A 22,500-nucleotide genomic window follows, 5' to 3' on the forward strand; every position below is an offset into this window, starting at 1 on the left:
AATGTAAAACTCTACTTATTTAATAATATTACCTGAAATTTTCATTCGAAACTTTTGAAATTTAGCAGCATCTTATCTTGCAAACATGTCTCCCAATGATTAATGACACTACCAAAGTGAGCTAATATTTTTATTGAATGATCTGTCAAATACTTTCATGAAAAGATGAGGATGAAGAGTTAACCTTCTCAGCCTGACTTTGCTCATCTACTTGTTGAGAGCACACAGAAGACTCACAGAATGCCTTATGATGGACCTTTACTTTCCTCCTTCATCTTTCGTTTATTTACAATAACATGCCTATAACTCCCACACACTCCCTCCTCAAAAAAAGTAAAAACCTACTTTAAAAACTGTCCAAAATCTTCACAAATGCTTTCACAGCCTGGCCATTTGCAGACTCCATGGCCATAGAGAGTGTGAGATGCCCCAGTCTCCTCATGTGACGAGCTGTAGCAAAAGAACACGACATCAGATTCATCTCAAAAAGCCATAATCGTTGCAGGCTGCTAGCGCCTGTCAGGTTACGATCAGTGACAAACAGGTCAAAACAGGTCAATTCAGCTCAGAGCAGTCAGAAAAATTTAATCGTTCTATTGAATAGTTCAACTGCCAAGGCTAGATGATGTTCCAATTAGAGGAGAAATAGAGCCAGAGATGACTGTTAATAAAGGATGAAAAACTAAGAGGACTGTATAATATCATATGCTAATCCTGACCTTAATGTATCAAATGACCTGAATGTAACATTTTACCTCTAAATAAAAAATATATATTCATATGTGGTCAAGTGAAAAAAATGCATTTTCAAGAAAATGATAGGATAGTTACAGCACGATTTTTAGAATGTTCTTTAAAAAGATGTGGACCTTTAGGATCATTTAAATTGATTCGTATTTATGCAGGAACCATATATATTTGTACAAGTTAAAAAAGTTAAATTAAAAATTCCACTTTGCAGCAATATTCACTAGCTAAATTGTTATACAATTATTAAAGACTTCTGATCATGAGTATTATATCAGATAGATCCTAGAGAAATCAACCAACTTCTGAAATATATAATCATCAAATTAATCGCAATTAAAACATCAGCATGAAAGCATTCAGAGGCACTCCATTTTATAATGACGCAAGCTAACCAGAAAAATTTTCCGTGTTACTCCAGCTAAGACCAAAAACATCACCAAATTATAGCATTCCATTTTAAACTGTACTGTAATTAATATTTTTTTGAAAAATGATTTATCACAAGAACTTGTTGCAACTAGGCAGATATTCATATTATGTTCCAGAACATTACCAATCCACTATACTTACATAGGAAGTTTACAGCTTTATATAATACGAGCCTAAGCCACTCTGTTAACAAATTCTACAGTAATGTTTCATCTCTTAAAAAGATATTTTTCATGTTGAGTAATATTTTGGCTTATATACTTTATGTAAAGTACTTTAAAGGATTTGATTAGATAGCTATATGCCTGGGTAAATGCAACCGAATGGACAAAAGTACATTGGTACTCTCTTTACAAAGGCACACAACTAAAATAAAACAGTAAGTTGAAAAATTATCTAATGTAATATACTCAATGTTAGTAACTGAGTCAAAAAATTATTTCTTCAGGAATTTTGGGTCAATTCATTCAGAAAGTTACCACTATAAGTTTATTTTTACAAATGTATAAATCCCATCATGCCACAACAATAAATAAGGCAAAACAGCTCTTTCATCTTCTGGTTTATTATGCCTGTGTTTGTAAACATATGCATACCCATTCTCTGATTTCTAAGCACATATCTGAAACATATATTAAAGGGATATGTATGTATCTTTAATAACTTGAAATTAAAGAACCGGCTCTTAGCTTGAAAAGTGGTAAAATGTTCTCACAGTAGTCAGATTAATGACATCTTAGTCATATAAAATGTATTTACACAATCATTCCAACTGCACTTATTAAAAAATAGATTTCTTCAGGCAAACTCCTTCACTGTACTCATCGAACAGCTGGCATTTGATCTTTATTTTGTAATAAAAATGAATATATAAGATAGATAACCTAAAGATTATTTAACTTGTTGTTTTACACATTTTGCCCCAAGTACACAGCCTTATTTTTTGTTTTATCAATGGTGAAAATAAAATGTGGCAACAGATGAATATGGAATGTATCTTATGAGATTTACCTGTCTCGCCTTGCATTTAGAACTGAAGACTGTCCATTCACTATGGAATGATGAGTTATTGGTGGTGATGCTTTGGAAGTGGTGGAGGAGGTAGTCGAGGAGGAGTTATTAGTAGTGAGGTCTAGCCCTCCATGTTTAATGCCATTGTCTTCCATGCTGTGAACTCCAGTCACTTCTTTCCATAACTGTTGGATCTCAGCAGGACTTAAGCCAGCTACAAAATGAAAGAAAGCCCCACTAATATAAAACAGTAAAGTTTATATAGTAAGTTCAGTGCTATTAATGAATTAATGCCAACAAAAATAGTGATGTTACAACACAATAAAAAAATCACTTTTACTCCATCTTTCTTTTTTTTTTAAATAATATTTTATTGTATTTTCAGTGAAGATTTACACAGCAGTTTAGGTTCCCATTCAACAATTTCTACACAAGTTGTTCAGTGACAGTGGTTATATTCTTCACAGTGCATGAACATTCTCATTAGTTCTGTTCTAGTTGTTCCATTTCCATTAATCTAGTTTCCCTGCCCCCTTATACTTTCATCTTTGTTTTAAAAGTAATTGTTGACCATTTAGTCACACATAGGTGATTTTTTTAAAGTAACACAGTACTTATGGTTGATATTCATTATTTTTTGAGCCCATTTATTATTTAGCTACAAGGTGATCTCAGGTCTTAGTTTTGGTTCAAGGTTTGAAGAGGATCTCTATAGTCTCAGGGAGTCCTCCAGTCTCAACCAGTCCAGTAGGTCTGGTTTTTTTTTTTTTCTTTTTTTTAGGAATTTGAGGTTCTGGTCCACATTTTTCTCCCATTTTATCAGGGTCTATCTATTGTATCCCTGATTAGAATTGTTGGTAGTGGTAGCTGGGCACCATCTAGTTCTTCTGGTTTTAGGACAGATGAGGCCACGGTTTCTGTAGACTGTCCTGTAGACTAGTTTCTTCTTTGAATCTTTGATTTCCTTTTTTCTCTTTTGCTCCAGGCAAGTAGAGATCAATAGTTGTAACTCAGATGGCTTCTCGCAAGATTTTAAGACCTCAGACACTACTCAACAAACTACCATGCAGAACATAACTTTATGAATTATCATTATGCCAACTGACTGAGATATCCCACAAGACCATGGACCTCATCCTTCAAACCCAGAAATCCTATCCTGCTAGGTGTTTGGTAATGTCTGAGAACCTTAGCTTTTGTTTTGAACAATTAGTTATTTGCTAAAGACTACCAGTTTAGGAATAGTATCAAGAATAATAGCATTGGAAATAATATTAAGGATTAATAGAAGGAAAAAAAAAGAAAGTTTTATTTAAAACTAAGCTATTCAGCTTTTAACAGTAGCTTTTACTTACTGCTCATATTAAGTTTTTATTAGAAAGAACTGAAAGAGAAACAGATCTAAGAAATATTGCAAAGCAAAATAATTTTTTAAAAAGAAAAGGAAAATGAAGATGTCAGGAAAAAATAGTAAATAGTCAACTCAAAAATAAAATGACATTTGAAAATTATCTAATTATTTTGATCTCAGGAGGTAAACTGAATAATTGAGTCTTATTTTGGGGTCCTGAATAACCCAACATGCTTACCTACATGGATCGATTACAGATAATACCCAAACCTCTTCTTTGTTTTATGACTGATTATAGAATAAATTGATTACTCATTTTAAACAGCTCTCTGGTTCAAATTCTGCAAATTTACCCAATTTATGTGAGAATGAAAATAGACAAACTAAGTATAATCCTTGTTTTTAAACTATAATTTTGAAATAAGGTGTTGAGAGAATATTGTTTATAGTATTTACAAAATGGTACTTATATGTGCCAAGTATGCCTTCATACATCCCTTATGCCATTTAATCCTCACTATAATCTAGGGAGTTGGTATTTTTATTTTATCCAATTTATGGATAAGGAAACAAAGGGAGAGAGAAGTTCAATAATATGTCCAAGGACACAAAGCTTATACGTGGTAAAGATGTGATTTGAATTCGGGCTCTCTGACTCAAGTGCCTTTGCTCTTAAAACACTGTATTAAGAAATACTAATACTATATTAAGAAATAAAGATATGCAGAGGAAAATGAAGTTATAATTATAACTGCTATAATTTATTGAGCATTTATTATATTGAGTGCTTTACTAGGTGCTTTACATTCATAATCTCAGTTAACATCACTTGAGGTTGTTGTTATTAGGTGCCGTCGAGTTGGTTCTGACTCATAGTGACCCTGTGTACAACAGAACAAAACACTGCCCGGTCCTGCACTGTCCTCACAATCGTCATGCTTAAACCTATTGTTGCAGCCACCGTGTCAATCCATCTCATTGAGGGTCTTCCTCTTTTTCACTGACCCTCTGCTTTACCAAGCATGATGTCCTTTCCAGGGAGTAAGCCCTCCTCATAACATGTTCAAAGTATGTGAGACATAGTCTTGCCATCCTTGCTTCCAAGGAGCACTTTGGTCGTACTTCTTCCAAGACAGATCCGTTTGTTCTTTTGGCAGTCCACAGTATATTCAACATTCTTCTCCAATACCACAATTCAAAGGCATCAATTCTTCTTTGGTCTTCCTTATTCATTGTCCAGCTTTCACATGCACACGAGGTGACTGAGAACACCATGGCTAGGGTCAGGCAAACCTCAGTCCTCAAGGTGACATCTTTCCTTTTCAACACTTTAAGGAGGTCTTTTGCAGCAGATTTGCCCACTGCAATGCATCCTTTGATTTCTCGACTGCTGCTTCCGTGAGTGTTGATTGTGGGTCCAAGTAAAATGAAATCCTTGACAACTTCAGTCTATTCTCCATTTATCATGATGCTACTTATTGTTTCAGTTGTGAGGATGTTTGTTTTCTTTATGTTGAGGAGAAATTGATACTGAAGGCTCTGGTCTTTGATCTTCATCAGTAAGTGCTTCAAGTCCTCTTCACTTTCAGCAAGCAAGGTTGTGTCATCTGCATATCACAGATTGTTAATGAGTCTTCCTCCAATCCTGATGCTGCATTCATGGGACAGCTTCTCGAATTATTTGCTCAGCATACAGATTGAATAGGTATGGTGAAAGGATACAACCCTGATGTACACCTTTCCCGAGATTAGGAATCATATTTTACAGATGAGGACACTGATTTCAGAAAGATTAAATATATTGCCCAAAATCACATAGCTAAAAACTAATTGACAGAATTTGCTCCGATCACCCTGTGGCTCCAAAATCTATTCTCTTTATTATCACGATCATTTAATACACGTAATATAAGGATGGAAGTGTTACTCAAACACCCCCCACACCTGGCCCCAACACACATCTACATCAGATACTGTAGTGACATTGTTTAATCGAGAGGCAATGGAGGGTGGGGTAGGATGGGAGAGGTAGAGGATGAAGGGGTAAGAGAATAGAATATGATGGTGAAGAAAGTGAGCCCTATCACCCCTCCCCTGCAAGTGGAAAAATCACTGATCTAGACGTCATAGTAAGCAGCCCACAACAAGAGAAGAATCCACACTGTTTCAAACATATGATCTGGTTAAATTATTCATCACAGAGGAAACCTTAAACTGTTATACCTACCACAATTTCATAGAAATAGTTGTACTGAAAGCTATCATTTTGGTAATTCTGGCTCCTCAAGATTTTAAGACACAGTCTGAGTCTAAAAAAAAGGCAGGATAATCGAGATTTCTAAAGTTATTTAAAAAATTTTTCCTATAAAAAGATGAGACTGGCTTATGTATTTTCTCTTTTACATAGGAAACAACTCTTACGTTGTTGTTGTTAGGTGCCATGGAGTCCATTCCGACTCATAGCGACCCTACGTACAGCAGAACGAAGCACTGCCAGGTCCTGCACCATCCTCACAACGGTTATTATGCCTGAGCCCACTGCTGCAACCACTGTGTCAGTTCATCTCGTTGAGGGTTTTTCTCTTTTTGCTGACCCTCTACTGTACCAAGCATGATGTCCTTCTCCAGGAACTGGTCCCTCCTGATAACATGTTCAAAGTACGTAAGATGAAGTCTCACCATCCTTACTATTAAGGAGCATTCTGGCTGTACTTCTTCCAAGACAAATTTGTTTGTTCTTCTAGCAGTCCATGGTATATTCAATATTCTTTGCCAACGCCATAATTTAAAGACATGGATTCTTCTTTGATGTTCTTTGTTCATTGTCCAGCTTTCTCATGCATATGAGGCAAGTGAAAATACCATGGCTTGGGTCAGACACAATTTACCTCTTAGTGATATTTTTGCTTTTTAACACTTTAAAGAGGTCTTTTGCAGCAGATTTGCCCAATGCAATAGTCATTTGATTTCTTGACTGCTGTTTTCATGGGCATTGATTGTGGAGCCAAGTAAAATGAAATCCCTGACAACTTCAATACTTTCTTCATTAATCATGATGTTGCTTATTGTTCTTTTTTTTCTTCTTTTTTTCTTGATGTTAAGGTGTAATCCATAGTGAAGGCTGTAGTCTTCGATGTTCATCACTAAGCGCTTCAAGTCAAGTTTTTATATAAGGATCGTTAGTTATTGCTTTCATTCCAGCTTTATCCTAGAATTCTGAAACTTTTCTGACTGTACCTTTTTGAATACCTGTCTGTATACATTAGGTGTTCTAACAGCAAAACTCCATCACCAAATCCTTTTTTGTAAAAGATCAACATATCTTACATATCAGACCTATCACCATCTCACTTGCTGCCTCTGCTATACCGTCAGTTCTTGCCTGGACCACTGCTATTGTCTCCTGACTGTCTTCCTACTTCCACCTTGCCATCATATAATTTACCCTTCGTATAGCAGCCAAAAATTATTTCTTTAAATGTAAATTAGGTCACGTCACTTCCCAGGCAAAGCCTCCAATGGCTTTCCAGAACACTTAGGAAAAAATCGAACAAGAAAAACAAAAACAAAACAACCTTACTGTGATGTATGAAGCGCTGCATTTATTACCTGGCTCTTCCTGCCTCTCTGATGTCATCTTCTATCACTCCCTTTCTCTCTCCCTTGACATTTCATTCTGCTATACTAGCTTTCTCCTACTTCTCAAATGCATCAAACATTTCTTCCTTTTCCAGCCTTTGTTCTGTCTGTTCCCACAGCTTAGGCCACTCTTGCTGCAGATCTTTGCAGGGCTTACTCCCTCCCTTCACTAAGATGATTTAAAGATCACCTCTTCTGAGAGGGCTTTTACCACACTATCTACTACTCTCCACCCCTACCCTGCTTTTCATCATTCCCTATCGCTGCATCCTACTTCATTTTTCTTTAGAGCATTCACAGTTTCCAAAACCATACTATTATTTGTTTGTTTTACTTGTAAGTTTTATACAAGAGGGATTTTTATTTTGCTGGTTTATCCCCAGTGTCTAGAACAGTGCCTGATATGTGCTCAGTAAATATTTGTTGATTTAACTGAGTATAACGGATCCACACAGTTCTTGAAGACATCTTGGTTCCCACATGGAAGCCCTAAGGCTCTTAAAAAACAAAAACAAAAACAGGTGACTTGAGTCGATTTCGACTCCTGGTGATCCCATGTGTGTCACAGTAGAACTGTGCTCTATATGGTTTTCAATGGTTGATTTTTCAGAAGTAGACTGCCAGGCCTTTCTTTCAAGGAGTTTCTGGGTGGACTTGAACCTCCAACCTTTAGGGTAGCAGCCGAAAGTGTTAACTCTTTGCACCAACTAGGGTCCCCATGGCTCTTAAAGGGCTTACTATTTGAGTACTGGTGCAGTTTAAGGCCAATGTCTGAATAATTATAAATGGTACTAGGTGGTTCTAACATAGATTGAGTGACTAATAATGTTTTATGTCTCAGCTAACCACTCTAAGATGTTTTTAGAAACTATACCAGTCAATGACGTTATTAATAATTTAGTTTTTGGGTTTTATTAATAATTTGGTTAATCTAAGTTCCGCTTACCATTTAAAAGTAGAGTTCCATTACACTATCCACTTCTGTGGAAATTAGTGACATCACCATGATATCACAATGATATGATAACAAATTGTTAGGCACTTAGTAGGCCCTCAGTAAACGTTTGATGAGATGAATAAATAACTTGTTCACGAATCAAATAATGATTCTTAATTACAAGAAAGAGGCAATGGCGTTTAAATATTATAGATAAAGGGCAGAGAATAAATGATGTTAAAAGAGTATTTCTCTTAGTGAGGGTGGTTCCCAAAAGTTTCTGCATATTTGAATTACCTGGGGATATTGTAAAACTCTCAAAACCCAGGCTACAACTCAGATTAAATCACAGTTACTAGGGGTAAGAGACAGGAATCAGTAGTTTTTGAAGCTACACAGGTGATTCCAATGTGCAGACAATTCTTGGGGAGTTTTTTTGTTGTTGTTGTTGACAGTTGTTACATGTACAATTTAGTGACACTGATTACATTCTTTGAGTTGTGCAACCACTCTCACCTTTTCTGAGTTGTTCCTCCCTCATTAACATAAACTCACTGCCTCCTAAGGTTCCCACCCAATCTTTCGAGTGCTGTTGTCAATTTGATCCCATATAGATAGTAATTAAAAGAGTATAATGCTCAAGGCAGACCTTTTTTACTAGTTAAGCTAAACTATTGCTTGGTTTTAAGAAGAATTCAGCAGATACTTTTCATTCAAGGTTTAAAGATTATCTCAGGGTAATAGTTTGAGGAGTTCATCCACCCTCCATGGCTCCAGAAAGTCTACAGTCTATTAAAATTTGAAATTCTGTTCTGCATTTTCCCCCTTTTGACCAGGATTCTTCTACAGAATCTTTGATCAAAATATTCAGTAATGGTAGCTGGGCACTATCCAGTTCTTCTGGTCTCATGGCAAAGGAGGTAGTTACTCATGGAGGCTATTAGCCACATATTATATATCTTCCTCCTTTTCCTGACTCTCCTTCTTCCTCTGTTGTTCCAGGTGGATAGAGACCAATTGCTGTGCCTTGGATGTCCGCTTAGAAGCTTTTAAGACCCCAGGCACTACGCAATGAAGTAGGTGGCAGAACAGAAGCACTGAATATGCTATTAGGTCAGTTAACTGAAATGTTTGGGGAAAGTTTTTAAAAGTAAAAGATCACTTTGCTCTTAGGACAAAATTTTCACATTTAAAAATTATTTACCTCTTTTCTGTGGATACAAATACTATAGATGAATATGAAACAACTACCCCATCAATTTTGTACAATTTTGAAAGTTTTGAGTTTAGAAGGTTTGATGGGTTGCAAGAATTAATTTATTTTCAGACAGTCGGCACCTAACAACAACAATCCTTGCTTTTATTTTTCTCCTCAGTATCCACCACTATATATTTACTTATTTTTTTAAATAATATTTTATTTATTTTTGGTGGCGATATACACAACCAAACATACATCCATTCACAATTTCTACATAAATAGTTCAATAACATTGGTTACACACTTCATAATGTATCACCATTCTATTTCTATCCAGATTGTTTCATCAGTTTAGGCTCTCTGCCCCTTAAAGTTCTCATCTTTGCTTTAGATTAAGTGTTGTCAGTTTATACTCATATAGACAATTCTTTATAAGAGTGCTATGCTCGAGGCAAATGTTCTTTACTAATTGGGCTAAACTGTTGTTTAGTTTAACGATGGCTTCCTGGGATAGTTTCAGTTCAAGGTTTAAAGATTATTTCCAGGCATTAGATTCAAGGGATCCCCCAGTCTCAATGAATCCAGTAAGTCAGATTTCCATTTGAGTTTGAAGTTCTGTTCCAGGTTTTTCCTCCTTTTGATCAGGATCCATCTATTGGATCCTTGATTAAAATGTTCTTAATTTATTTATTATCTGTCTTCTACACTAAAATGTAAGTTTTATGATGGCAGAGATTTTTGTCAGTTTAGTTCACTGCTATATCCCCAGTGCCTATAAGAGTGCCTGCGGTGAGTGAAAGCTCAATGAATATTACTTGAATGAGTTATTCAGTTGCCAGAACACTAGTGTGCTGGCAAATATAATCTGGGAATCTATGGACAAGACCACCATAGAACAACAGTCAACTTAAAATCTTCAGTGAAGATTACACAGTTTCCCTTCATAAGTTATTTTGAGGCTACATACAATGCTTCCTGCCTAAAAGTTTTGCAATTATGCAATTTTAAAATTCCATGATCTGGATGATGACTTAGGTTTCTTCTTGTTTACTGCCAGTACTACAAATAACCATTAAAAGTTATGTTGTACAGGAGCCGAGTGACTAAAATACAAATTCCTAATCAAATTGCATGCAATACCATGGATACAGCAATTTAATAATAATTCTTTAATTCTACATTCAAAATTGGTGGAGTAACTACTAGGTATCAAGTACTGTGCTGAGAATTAATTGACATTTAATAACACATATCTAGATTATACATTCTTGTGGCTCACAAGGTTTAACAATTTCAGTTGTTTTACTTATTAGTAAAAGTTACATTAGCAGCTTTTTAACACTCAAAAATAAAAGATGCTTTTCATATTCTTTAATTTTCTATGTCCAATAATTTTAAAATAATAAATAATTTTTTAATTATGATGCGAAGTAACATAATATGAATTTCTGATGAGCTTATTTAATGGTACTAGGTTTATTTTCTAGGGTTACTTACACCAAAAGTGAATTTTGGTAGAAGTATTTGAATCACTTATATATTTTGTTAAATCAAATTGACAGTCAATACTTTAATTTGAATTACTGAGATATTACCATGTAACATGAACTTTTCATTTTAAATTTTACACTGGAAAAACTAGTATATACACACGGCAAAAAACTGAAGTCACAGAAAAGGTATATACATTGAAAATGTAAGTTTCCCTTCTACCCTGACCTCTGGGTCCCCAATTCTATCCAGAGGCAATCAGTGGTCAAGTTTCTTGGGTATCCTTCAGAGATCCATGTATTCATTTGCAAATTGCCAAACCTAATATATTATTGATTTAGATTTGATTGTTGTTGTTAGGTGCTGTTGAGTAGATTCGGACTCATAGTGACCCCATGTGATAAAGCAGAACTGCCCCATAGGGTTTTCTAGGCTGTAAACGTTACAGGAGCATATCACCAGGTCTTTCTCCTGCGGAGCCACTGGCTGGGTTCTAACCACCAACCTTTAGGTTAGCAGCTGAGCATTTAACCATTGTGCCAGCAGGACTCCTTATGTTTTACTAGGGGCCTAATATAACCTGCAGGTACAATAGTATGCCTAATAAGAGTTGAACCAAATACACATTTTGTCCAAATGCCTAATCATGGAGACTGAAAATAGGTATTTGGCTGAAGCTGAGACCAAAGACCAAAGAAACCAAACCAAAAAAAAAAAAAAAAGGAATTCATCCGATATCAAAAAGTTCCTATTACAATTTTATTTTTAAAAAATTTTATAGGCTGCATTTTAAAATTTTGAATTCTATTACAAAAACAATAATTTCTCAGTTTTCCTCATGAAATTTTAATGTGGCAAAGTGAACATTTTGCTTTTGAGTCTTCCTCTCAAGATTACAGAATTGCCATATAGAAATTAAAAACATTTCAAATACATTTACAAACTGACAGACATGTGGGGCATTATGCTATCTAGTATACTAAACAGTTCCCCAACAACTGGAATTATGATGCAATTTAGTCTGTATTATTCTACCCTATTTACATTTTCCCCCAAAACTAACCCAATACACTCTTAATATTTGTCCATTTATTTAATTATTTATAAGTTAGATTTTGTACATAAGATTAACGGCATTTATAGGCATCTTTACAGATTTATTCTATATTATTTATTAAAAAATACTCGTTTAAACTTCGACTCACTAATGGAATTTCAGCATGTAAACCCCAAAGAAGATTTTCCTTCCAAGTTAAAACTGGAAGACTTACGGATATTTGAAAGGGAGTATTCAGATGTAACAATAATCTGCATAATGTGTATTGTTTATATTGCTGATGCTGTTACCCTGATTAGATGCAATATTAATCAATGTAAGCATGATCACTAATTAGGCTAAAGATCAAGGATTTCAGAAGTGGTGCTGAGGTAGGCATTTGGCTGTTTGTACTTCCATAAAGCAGAGAAAGAAATGAAAGCCAAATAGCTGTTTTGGCCTGAACACTGAGGCCAAACACAAATTTCAGCACATTCCTAACTCAACATACAGGGCATTACTATACTTTGTTTTAGAAGCTTTTATTTTCTTTATTATTCAACAATTCTCTAATTCCAGGCTCATCTAGTTCTCCAAGGTGTTAGTTCACAATAGAGCTGGATAGCTAGCATTCCCTGTTTGGGCTTTCAGATTGGTAATGGAAAGATTATCATATTTTAAATGACTTATATATTCAAAAACATAAAATTTTGGGAATAAAATAAAAACGTTATCATATATATGACAGAGCATATATTCACAGTGAGACTATGAACTTATTGCTGTTGGGATATACACTGACTATCTGATGTCAAAAACATAGCCCACTCTAATTTTGGAATCTGGCAGTTCTACTCTGTCACATGAGGTCGCTATGAGTTGAAAATCGACTCGATGGCACTTAACAACAACAACAGCACAGTAGTATGAAGTTATATTCCTTTACTGTACCTGGTGTTTCTGACACTCGCTATTGATTTTTGGCTGATGGGTTTCCACAACAGCACTTTTCACACTTACCTAAACAACGAAAACTATAATAATGACTCCGACTTATGTGGGGCAAACCTATATCATAAATAGGTTTCTATGAAGACCCATTTTAAATTTTCTTAAAATGTTTGTTTGAATGGCTTTACCAAATATGATCATGGTAGATCATGCTCTTATATTAAGGAATATCTTGACTCATGTGGCACCAACAAGAACTTTAGTCAGTAGACCAGGTACATTTTAATCCCACATTTATTCAAATGAATTTTTTCACCTTTATTAATGGAAATATGTTTTAGTGATTTTATTTTTTTGCTTCAAATAAGAACGTTTCCTCATAAACGTAGATATGTTTTTAGATTTACTTCCTTCTCCACAAGGTTCTCCACCTAGTGTGCTTTATCTCTCATAGATCTTCTGAAGAGTGGAAATAGGAGAATGAGGTGGAGGGGGGGGATAATTGTATCTAAAGAAAGCTCCAAAATAAGAGAAAAATTTAATTTGAAAACTATTAAAACGTTATGTCATAATAAATTTCCTTGTTCAGTGAGACACCTATATGTTTGCTTCGGAAGAATGTAGTTCTTCCAAGAACATGGGTCAGATATTTAAAATAAGTTAAATTTTGTTTCTATGAACACCTATTTTAAACTTTCTTAAAATTTTTGTTTTAATGGCTTTACCAAATATGATCATGGTAGATCATGCTCTTCTACTAAGGAGACTCTCATAATTAGAGCCTAATACAGATTTTATTCGGAGAAAGATCTGGTGATCTACTTCTGTAAAGATCACAGTCTAGGAAACTCTACTGGGGAGTTCTACTCTGTCCTATAGAGTCACTATGAGTCGGAATCAACTTGAGGGCACCCAACAACAACAACAACAACAACTCAGATTTTATTGAGAATTTTACTTAAAAAAAAAGGATGACATAAACTTCTTGCTTCTGTTCTAATGAAGTTCTACTAAGGAATCTATATTTAAATTGATTAACTTATAAACTGTTTTCTATTTTTTACCTTATTTCTTCACTTGTGCTCAAATTGCATTTATTTTTCAAAAGAACAATAACTGGTGAATACAGCATTCATTGCTATGGCAACACTATGGTGTTATTCCAATTCTCTTTGGAATAACTTAGAGAAGTGGGTTTACTACCTTGTTTTCCTTTCACTGTGTAAACTTTACCTTTCTTGATTTCCTAATAGTACTTCAATCAGGTAAATTAAAGGATCTGATGCCAAGTGAAAGAGCAAATGCTTGGAAAAATAAGCCAGGGAGAGAGTAATTTGCTAAATAAAGCGAAGAACATTTACAACAATATTTTTAATTTCATATGCCACAAAACAATAATTATGTGTATTGTAAAGACTATCTTTTATTTGCTCATTTTAAATTTTTGTATGTTTAATTGTTTTATTATTTTATTCTGTGTGTAGTCAAGAAAATGTGCAGCAAATATTACTACAATGTGAACTCTTCTGTGACAAATATAATTAACAAGAGTAAAAGTTCATTTGGATTAAAGTTTATTCCAACAAAATCCAAATCCAAATCAGAATAACCTTTCATGAAGTTTAATGGCATATGACTTTTACCTGAATCAATTTTAGTATACAGAGTCATTTTGTTTCCCATTTTCTTTTTTTACTTAGAACTCTTTCCATTTCCCTAAAGTTAAGAGTTAAATGATGCTCATATACAACTGTATTATCACAGGAAATCCAAAGATTTTTCTCATGAAAAAAAGAAAAATACAGAAGAAATCTTCTTTAAACTATAATTCACAGTACAAGCACAGGCAATACTACTTTAGAGAAAACAGGATTAATATGGTCACATGACGTAGGATGGAGCTCCACAAAGCATAACTTGGAATGTGCTCTATAAAAATACATAAAGCCTTTCTTTCATATATAGGAATTTCACTGTAAGGAATAGGAACTTCTTTTTCTTATGAGTTGTCCACCAAAACTCGTATCAGCTCACTTATGTCAAGTGGACTACTGTTAGCCTTCCCCCTAATCTAATACCCTGCACATCCTCAGTGTATATTCAACAGTGGTTGAATTGTGTTGCCCTTATAATTATTTCCTGCCCTTAAGACTAACAAATACACACTTAATATCTAACAAAACACTTGAAAGCAGTTTTACTACACATTTGAAAGCAGTGTGTGGTAAAATATCTGAGCCTCAAGAAAATGGGTCATGCAACCATGTTAACAATCATGTTGTAATAATAGAAGATCATAAAAAACAAAATTTCTCCAAGTATAAGGTAGATGGGCCATGAAATGGTAGAAAGTGCAAGATTAGAAATGAAGTGTGCAAAACATTTTGTATGTACCTTGAGGCAGCGACTGGACAGGAAGTGCCGCCTGGCCAGGTGGAATGGAGATGAGTCCCTGACGCTGAAGGCTGAGCAGATGCTGCTGCTGCTGGAGTTGTTGCATCTGGAGAAGCTGCTGCTGGAAGACAAGCTGCTGGGCTGCCAACTGCTGCTGCTGCTGCTGGTGGTGGGGTCAGAAAACCCAACCCAGTAAGCAGCAGAGAACATGGTCTGCAGAAACAGCTCTCATACAGAGAAAAATGTACACCCCTCTTGTTGCCCTGGTGATGTCTGGATGGCCATCCCACAGTCAAAGTTTAGGGTAGAATGTGAGCATGTTCTAGATTTTCGGTTGCCTTTCTTTCAAATATTAAACAGCAGCAAAGGACCAAGGAACTTGCATTAAAGGAGTACGGGACGAGGTCTAGAGAAGGTATGTAAAAAGGTTCAGATCTTTTTTAATCAGCCTATTACAGATGATAATAAATTTATCTAGACTAAAAGAACACCACTGTACAGAAACAAGTCAACTTCAACAGCACTCTTCTTCTTTTTTTCCATTTGAATAAGTTTGATCTGCAGAGTTGCATGACTGTGGTCTCTAGTGATCTATTAGTAAACTGGGATGTAGCCTTCATAGGACAGACCTGTTAGCTCTCTCTCTCCCTCTCCTCTCTTGTTGGAATATATTAAAGCTAGAATTACATTCAAGGCAAAAAAAAGTGCCCTTATTATAAGGGAAAGTATAACTTCCAATTTTGTGAAGCATTACAAGACAAACCAGGGTTCTTTGGACTCGGGAGGGTATGAGAAGGCAGTCACACATGAGAGGAAGACAAGCTGCTGTGGAAGACCTTTCCTTTTTAGTTTGGGGAAAAGAGAAACTTCTGATGCGCTCACTGGAAAACAGACTGCATAATGGAGCAAGTCATGTGGATTGCCCAAAGCCTCCGGAGAAATAAGGGAGCAATTTCTATTCTGTAGTTGATGGCTGTCTGCAATTCTATTCACAAATCCAAACAGAAACAAAGCCTCAGGAGGTCAAAACTGTTTCCTGTACGTTTGCATAATGGGCAGCTTGAAGACAACAGCTCTGATACCTGCTGATCAATTTAACTACTTCAACATGTTTTGTTTGTATTATGTTTATATTTGATGCAGTTTGCTGACAAGTGCAAGCTAAGCCTGAGAAGCCAGCTTGTCAGTTTGATTTATGAGCATATCAAACTGTAACTTTCTACTCGCCACTCCAAACCTACAGTAGCAGTTCATTAATCAGGAGCCTGTGACTTTGAAATCTGTGCTCAACCAGTTTCTCCCCTGGTTCCCCCTCCACCCCCAACAATAGGCTCAATTTGCATGCATGTACTCTGAGCTGCACCACTGAGAAAAATAAGGTTCCCTCGCTAACTTAGATTCTCGGTGAATCCGAGATCATCAGTACTTTGTCCACCACACAGCTTGCTCTTTGTACACTGCGGTTCATTAGTGAACATTAGACGACAGAAGCATTGGATTGTAACTCTCAAGTCCACGCTACAAAAAAGGAGAGCATGAGAGTTCTACTGTCACTGTTATTAAGCTCCGTAAAAATACATAATGATGCATCTTTGACAGCAAGAGCCTTGTTATAGGAAGATCTAAGGCTATTCCTGCCTCTCCTTGCCCCTTCTCAACCTCTAGCTATTATATATCAATGAGATGACCAGACCCTACCTCCTTTGCTTGCTTTCCAGGATGCTGCTGTTGCTGCTGTTGTTGCTGTTGTTGCTGCTGTTGTTGCTGCTGCTGCTGTTGCTGCTGCTGTTGTTGCTGTTGTTGCTGCTGTTGTTGCTGCTGCTGCTGTTGCTGCTGCTGCTGCTGCTGCTGCTGTTGCTGCTGCTGCTGTTGCTGCTGCTGCAAAAGCTGAAGATGTAACTGCTCTTGCTGTTTCTTGTAAAACTCTTGTAGTTGTTGCTGAATAAACCATTTTGACTTTAATAAATAAAGGCAAAAGTTTCATGTATTATAAATCTCCTAAACTCTTCTAGACTGGCATATGGTAGAGTATCCATTAAGATTCACCTCACAAAAACAACAAAAAATATGCACTGGATCAAAGAGACAGATCTACATACATTTTTTTCCCCAAGGCAGCTCTCAAATGCTCCAATCCAGAATCCAAAATATCCTCAACAAAAGGGCACAGAAACTCTGTATTCTAAAGTGCCAGCGCCAAATGAATGTCTTAAGTTATTACACTTGAAGTTCTGATAGCTCGCAAAAATAGATTATACTCCACCACTGGCATAAGCCAACATTTGGCTACATAAAATCAAATTGCTCAATTCTCTTATTGGAAAAAAATTTTAATCCAGGAAATGTAGAGAAGAATATCAGGCTTAGAAATACAGGCAACGGGTCTGTAGTAATCATGATAGAAGACAGCAAAGTAATTAAATTACAGAAGAATTTGGGTAAGACATATTATTTTCTCTCTTATAAGTATTTAACAAAAAGCCCATTTTAAATTATACTCCAGGCTCTAATAATATCTAATAATGTATTATTTATGTTTTTAAAAAAGAGATATATTTCATGAACCTGTGGTTTAGCTGCCTAACTTTGTTCTAATAAATAGATTTTTCTCTTCTTAAAGGCTGAGTATATTTTGGAAAAGAAAACTCAAGATGTTACCTTCTCTAGTGTCACAAAGTAGCCAATACAAATTTCATGCGTATGTGAACTAACAGGAGTGCTAAATGTTAGAAGTTTTACGAGCAACAACTATCTGTCTCTTTGCACTTTCATTGGTAAGTCTACAAACGAAATGTACCTCAGCATTTGAATATTTAAATACCGATTTATTCCATGTCCAAACTGTACCTCTCTCTACTCTTACTCTAGACTTTAATAGATTTAAAAAGACTAAGGGAACTAAATTTTCTTATGCAGTTCTGCAATTAAAATGATGCATTTGTGTTATAGCATGTTGCTAGGTTGTCCCTTTCAAATGGAGAATGAATTGTTAACTACACCCATGGTACTGTCAACATGGGTGCACACCTTCTGAGCCAGGCTAGTGCACCAAAGCAGGTAAGCCACATTACCTGTTGCAGCATGACTGCCTGCTGCTGCTGGAGAAGGGCTTGGAGCTGCTGAGGAGACAGGACTTGCTGCTGAAGGATCTGCTGCATCTGCTGAGGGGTGATCACCTGGGGCGTCATCATGGCCACTGACACTGGCACCTTGCCCGGAGAGAGAAAGAGATAGGGTGGTCATTACCAAATGCCTGTCTGTTAACCTACTTTGCACCTATATATCATCTTTGATTCATTCTTTGGCAATGATGGCCAATAATTTTTATATAATGACTAATAACAATATTAAAGTACCACAGTACTTAGATACTAGCTTTCCAGAGGCATCAGATTTCATCAGACTCAGAATGTTCCACACCTCTTATATATTGTGCTAAGATGTCTGAGCTCCGGCCAGTATACCCACAAAAAAACCAAACCCATTGCCATCGAGTCGATTCCAACTCAATAGTGACCCTGTAGGACAGAGTAGAACTGCCCCATACAGTTTCCAAGGAGCAGCTGGTGGATTTGAACTGCCAACCTTTTGGTTAGCAGCTGAGCCCTTTAACCACTGTGCCACCAGGGCTCCCTGGCTAGTATAGTTAAATATAAATAATCACACAGCAGTGTTCTCCATACTTCATAACTGATAATCTTATCAGTGTTGTAATGCTGTAAGTGAAAAGCCTTTTGAAATGCTTTAAAAATGTATAATTAAAATAAATAATGAAAATGAGAAAATTGGAAATAATACACTTATACATATCTGTTATCTAAACTAGAAAAAAAGTATATGCATAGAATATACTTAGTCATAAGACACAATTGCTATCTTCAAAACTATATATATAGTATCAGAAAATACATACAATAATACATACAGTACATGTAGTAACTCATATAGTGTGTGTGTGTGTATGCGTGTGTGTATCTCCAGAAAAAACAGCTAGCTACATAGATAGGTCCTCTGAAAGAAGGAATCATAAGGCTAGCATTCTAGCTTCTTCTTCATACATTTTTTTTCCAAGCTGACTTAACTTATACCAGAAAGTCCAGAAACCTAAAAATTATTGAAAGGTTATTCATTACACTGAAAAAAAAAAGTATTTTGCTTAAGAGTTCTTTCCCATCATTTCATTTTTACTCAAGATTCTGAGAATGAAAAAGGAAAAATAAGGAGGGGGAGAAAGATACAAAGCAGAAAGAAGGAAGCAAGGGAAATAAAGAAAAAGAAAGTCCTAGGAAAGAAGGAAAAGATGTGGAGAGATAAGAAGAGAATGGCAAGAAAGTCAAAGAGGAAAACCTTGTGAAAAAACCAGAGATACATGCTCAGTTCGGCGGCAGCTGCACTGTTTGAAGGCATTGCTTGTACTAACCAGCATGTAATCAAACAGCTTGTCAAGTTTGCAACCTTTGAAAATGCAATCACTTTCTTTCCTAGAAAAAACAATTCACTTCCACTGTAAATATAAGCAAGTATTTATATAAATATTGCTTTAGAACAAATTCACGGGACAACATGTGTTTTGGAAAACAGAAAAAGATTAATAGATATGGTTCACAATTCATTTTAATAGTGATTTCTTTATGCAGTTCAAACTTTTCCAGCCTAGCACTCTGTGTTATAAAGATAGGAGATGTGAATAATAGAAAAAAAAGAAAGAGGGAAAAAAAAAAAAAAAAGAAATACAGGGTGGATTAATTTCTCTAAAAAAACCTTCATATTTAACACGGAGAAATAGTTATATCTTTTCTATCCCATGTTGAATCTTGAAATACAGATTAATTAGATCTAATTTTGTAACCTCTGGAAAAAGAATCACATTATAAGAGAGAGAAATTCAGTGATGTTCAAAAACATTGCCAGATTTTTTAAATCTTATTGGTATATCTATAGATTTGAATTTATCATAACAAAGCATTCTGAAATGTATGCTGTAAATTAACTGGAACAAAATGTTGCCCAAGTATTTGGTTGTTTAAGAAATTAATAGTTTACTTAATTGGTTGTTCTTTGATAAATAAATAGAATGGTTAGAACAAGCCGTTTAGGGGGGAAAATATTTACCTACAAACATGTCTTTTCTCCCCACAATCATTTATCTCATACTATCTTCAAGTAACAATGAACCATACTGAAATGAACAGACCAAGAAAGATAGACAGACACGTTAAACTTTTATAAGGCTGGCAATGCATATATATATATATGTAATGTATATATATGTATATGTATTACATATATGTGTACATACCTTTTATAAAGTTTACCAAGTGATAGCAGTTTGTCACTTTTCAGCATATGAAGGGTGGTCACTTATTTTATCTCTATATTGACACGTAAAAGTTCTTAATATGTAGCTAATAACAAACACACTTTATAAGAAAAGCTTTATGATGGAGGCATGCTACAATACACCACAAGTTTATAGTCAGATTTCAGCCTATGTGTATTGTATGACTCTATAACTTACTGCTACTGGCTGATCTGGGGTATAAGTTAACTAAGCAAGTTTTCTACCTCACATTCTTTAGAATTCTTTAGAATTTGTTAGCTTTCACTATGGTTAGTTTTTTATGGTTATGGTTACTTTTTTACTCTTAAAATGCTAATAGTTGGTGAGTATTTCCCTTACAATTAGAAGTTTATGATATAAAAATAACCATCACATCATTGCAATTCTAAAATAATATGTATTCAGTGCTCACATGTATGTGCTGTTTTGCAAATTTTCAGCAGATTCTGATCTATGCTCTAGGAAACTGCCACCTAAAGGTGATGATATACAGACGTAAAGATATGTATAAAGATAAGCCAACTGACCCACAACTAATTGAACACTCTACTTTCATAAGATACGTATAAAAAGCACAAATTAAAACTAATTACATATGCAGGAAAGCACAGGTGCACTTCTGAGGCATTTCTAACGTTGCAATAAGCCAATACTATCATCTCTAAATCCATACACACACACAGTCAGCCAGAGTAAACATCTGGGGTTACTAACTATCTAAATTGTTTTAAAAAATAGAAAATTAGCTTTTCCTACAACAAATGTCAGTTATATATGTGGACTGCTCCACCTGCCTTATTTAGAAATTAATAATTTTCAAAATACAGAACTTTTCCATTTTTAAGTAACTCCTCTTTTATCACTTTAGTCACTGTCCAGTGCATTTCTTCACACCCACAAGCTATTTTTGGAATTCACTGACAAAAATGAATAGAAATTAACTGAGTACATCACAAACTTGGAGATTGTTAATTTATCAATATTTAAACAGGCAAATATCAGCAGTAGATCTCTAAATCTATGGATAACTTTCTGAAATACACACACACACACACACACATATATATATATATATATATATATACTTTAGCAAGTTCAGTGTTAAGCTTAAGAGAATAGTTTCCACTAGATACAGAATTTGATTCACGCCAGTATTCTAATGAGGAACCACAATTTAGATGTATGGCAGAGGTGGGGAGGGAGAACTTACCTCAGATATTTTCCAGTGAGAAGGCTAATAAATGTCAGGGGACACTTGATGGGCCTAAGAAAACATAATACATCATGCAGCTACCAAATCAAATCAGAAGGAATAGCTGGTTTTGAATGGGTATCCGAGTGAATACTGTATTGTATCAACTAAAATCTTCAAGGATGAAGGAAGGAAACAAAGTCAACTTTGGCCGGGGCATTTCTCTTTTTTCTTTCTTGGTATTTACTATACTGACAGATCTAAACTTCCTCATTGTGATGTACCAAGCAAGGATTTCCATTTACTTGAGATAACCCTTATTTATTTTCTTATTAGATGAATTAAGCACAAGAATGTGTGTTGCTTTGTGCACCAAGAAGAACTAGTTATTTGGAGATAAAAAGATTATATATTGTGAAATGAGAGGAAAAATTCTGAAATGAGTCAAAATGCTAAATGTAAAAAATATTTAGGGTTTTATCCTAGAATAGGTAGATGATGACTTAGGCTTTTATATATATATATATATATAATTTTAATATAAACACATTTATAAAATATTTTATATTAAAACTATAAGTGTATCTTACTGAAGGGGTCAAAAACACTGTTAGGAGACAATGCAAAGATCATGCCTCCCTTCAACTGAGTCCAAAGAGTTATTGCAGGATTTATGAAAATACACCCCAAATTTTATTTGACATAAACACACCATCTTTTTTACAATCTAGCCCAGCTGAAGCATTTCTGAAAAGTGTTGGGTTTGCATGTAAGTGC

At 35.2% G+C, this 22,500-nt stretch overlaps 1 protein-coding gene across 13 annotated transcripts in view; it reads right to left on the reverse strand.

The window, feature by feature from the left end:
- The window catches only part of FOXP2 (forkhead box P2), a 281,403-nt gene that overhangs the window by 46,682 nt on the left and 212,221 nt on the right, over positions 1 to 22,500 (reverse strand). For 4 of the 13 annotated variants that reach the window (XM_004382573.2, XM_004382572.2, XM_004382571.2 and 1 more), the window contains exons 4-9: positions 18,262 to 18,399; positions 17,073 to 17,128; positions 16,889 to 16,922; positions 15,178 to 15,347; positions 2,191 to 2,394; positions 346 to 450 (exon numbers count right to left, since the gene is read on the reverse strand). In XM_004382573.2, coding sequence (XP_004382630.1) covers positions 346 to 450; positions 2,191 to 2,394; positions 15,178 to 15,347; positions 16,889 to 16,922; positions 17,073 to 17,128; positions 18,262 to 18,399 — 707 coding nt within the window. Of the gene's footprint in view, positions 1 to 345; positions 451 to 2,190; positions 2,405 to 15,177; positions 15,354 to 16,272; positions 16,276 to 16,888; positions 17,129 to 17,285; positions 17,343 to 18,261; positions 18,400 to 22,500 lie in introns of all 13 variants that reach the window. The other 9 variants (XM_004382570.2, XM_004382567.2, XM_023737021.1 and 6 more) reach the window with 6 other exon arrangements.

Source organism: Trichechus manatus, unplaced genomic scaffold (assembly GCF_000243295.1).
Source record: "Trichechus manatus latirostris isolate Lorelei unplaced genomic scaffold, TriManLat1.0 scaffold00096, whole genome shotgun sequence".
Taxonomy (NCBI): Eukaryota; Metazoa; Chordata; class Mammalia; order Sirenia; family Trichechidae; genus Trichechus; species Trichechus manatus.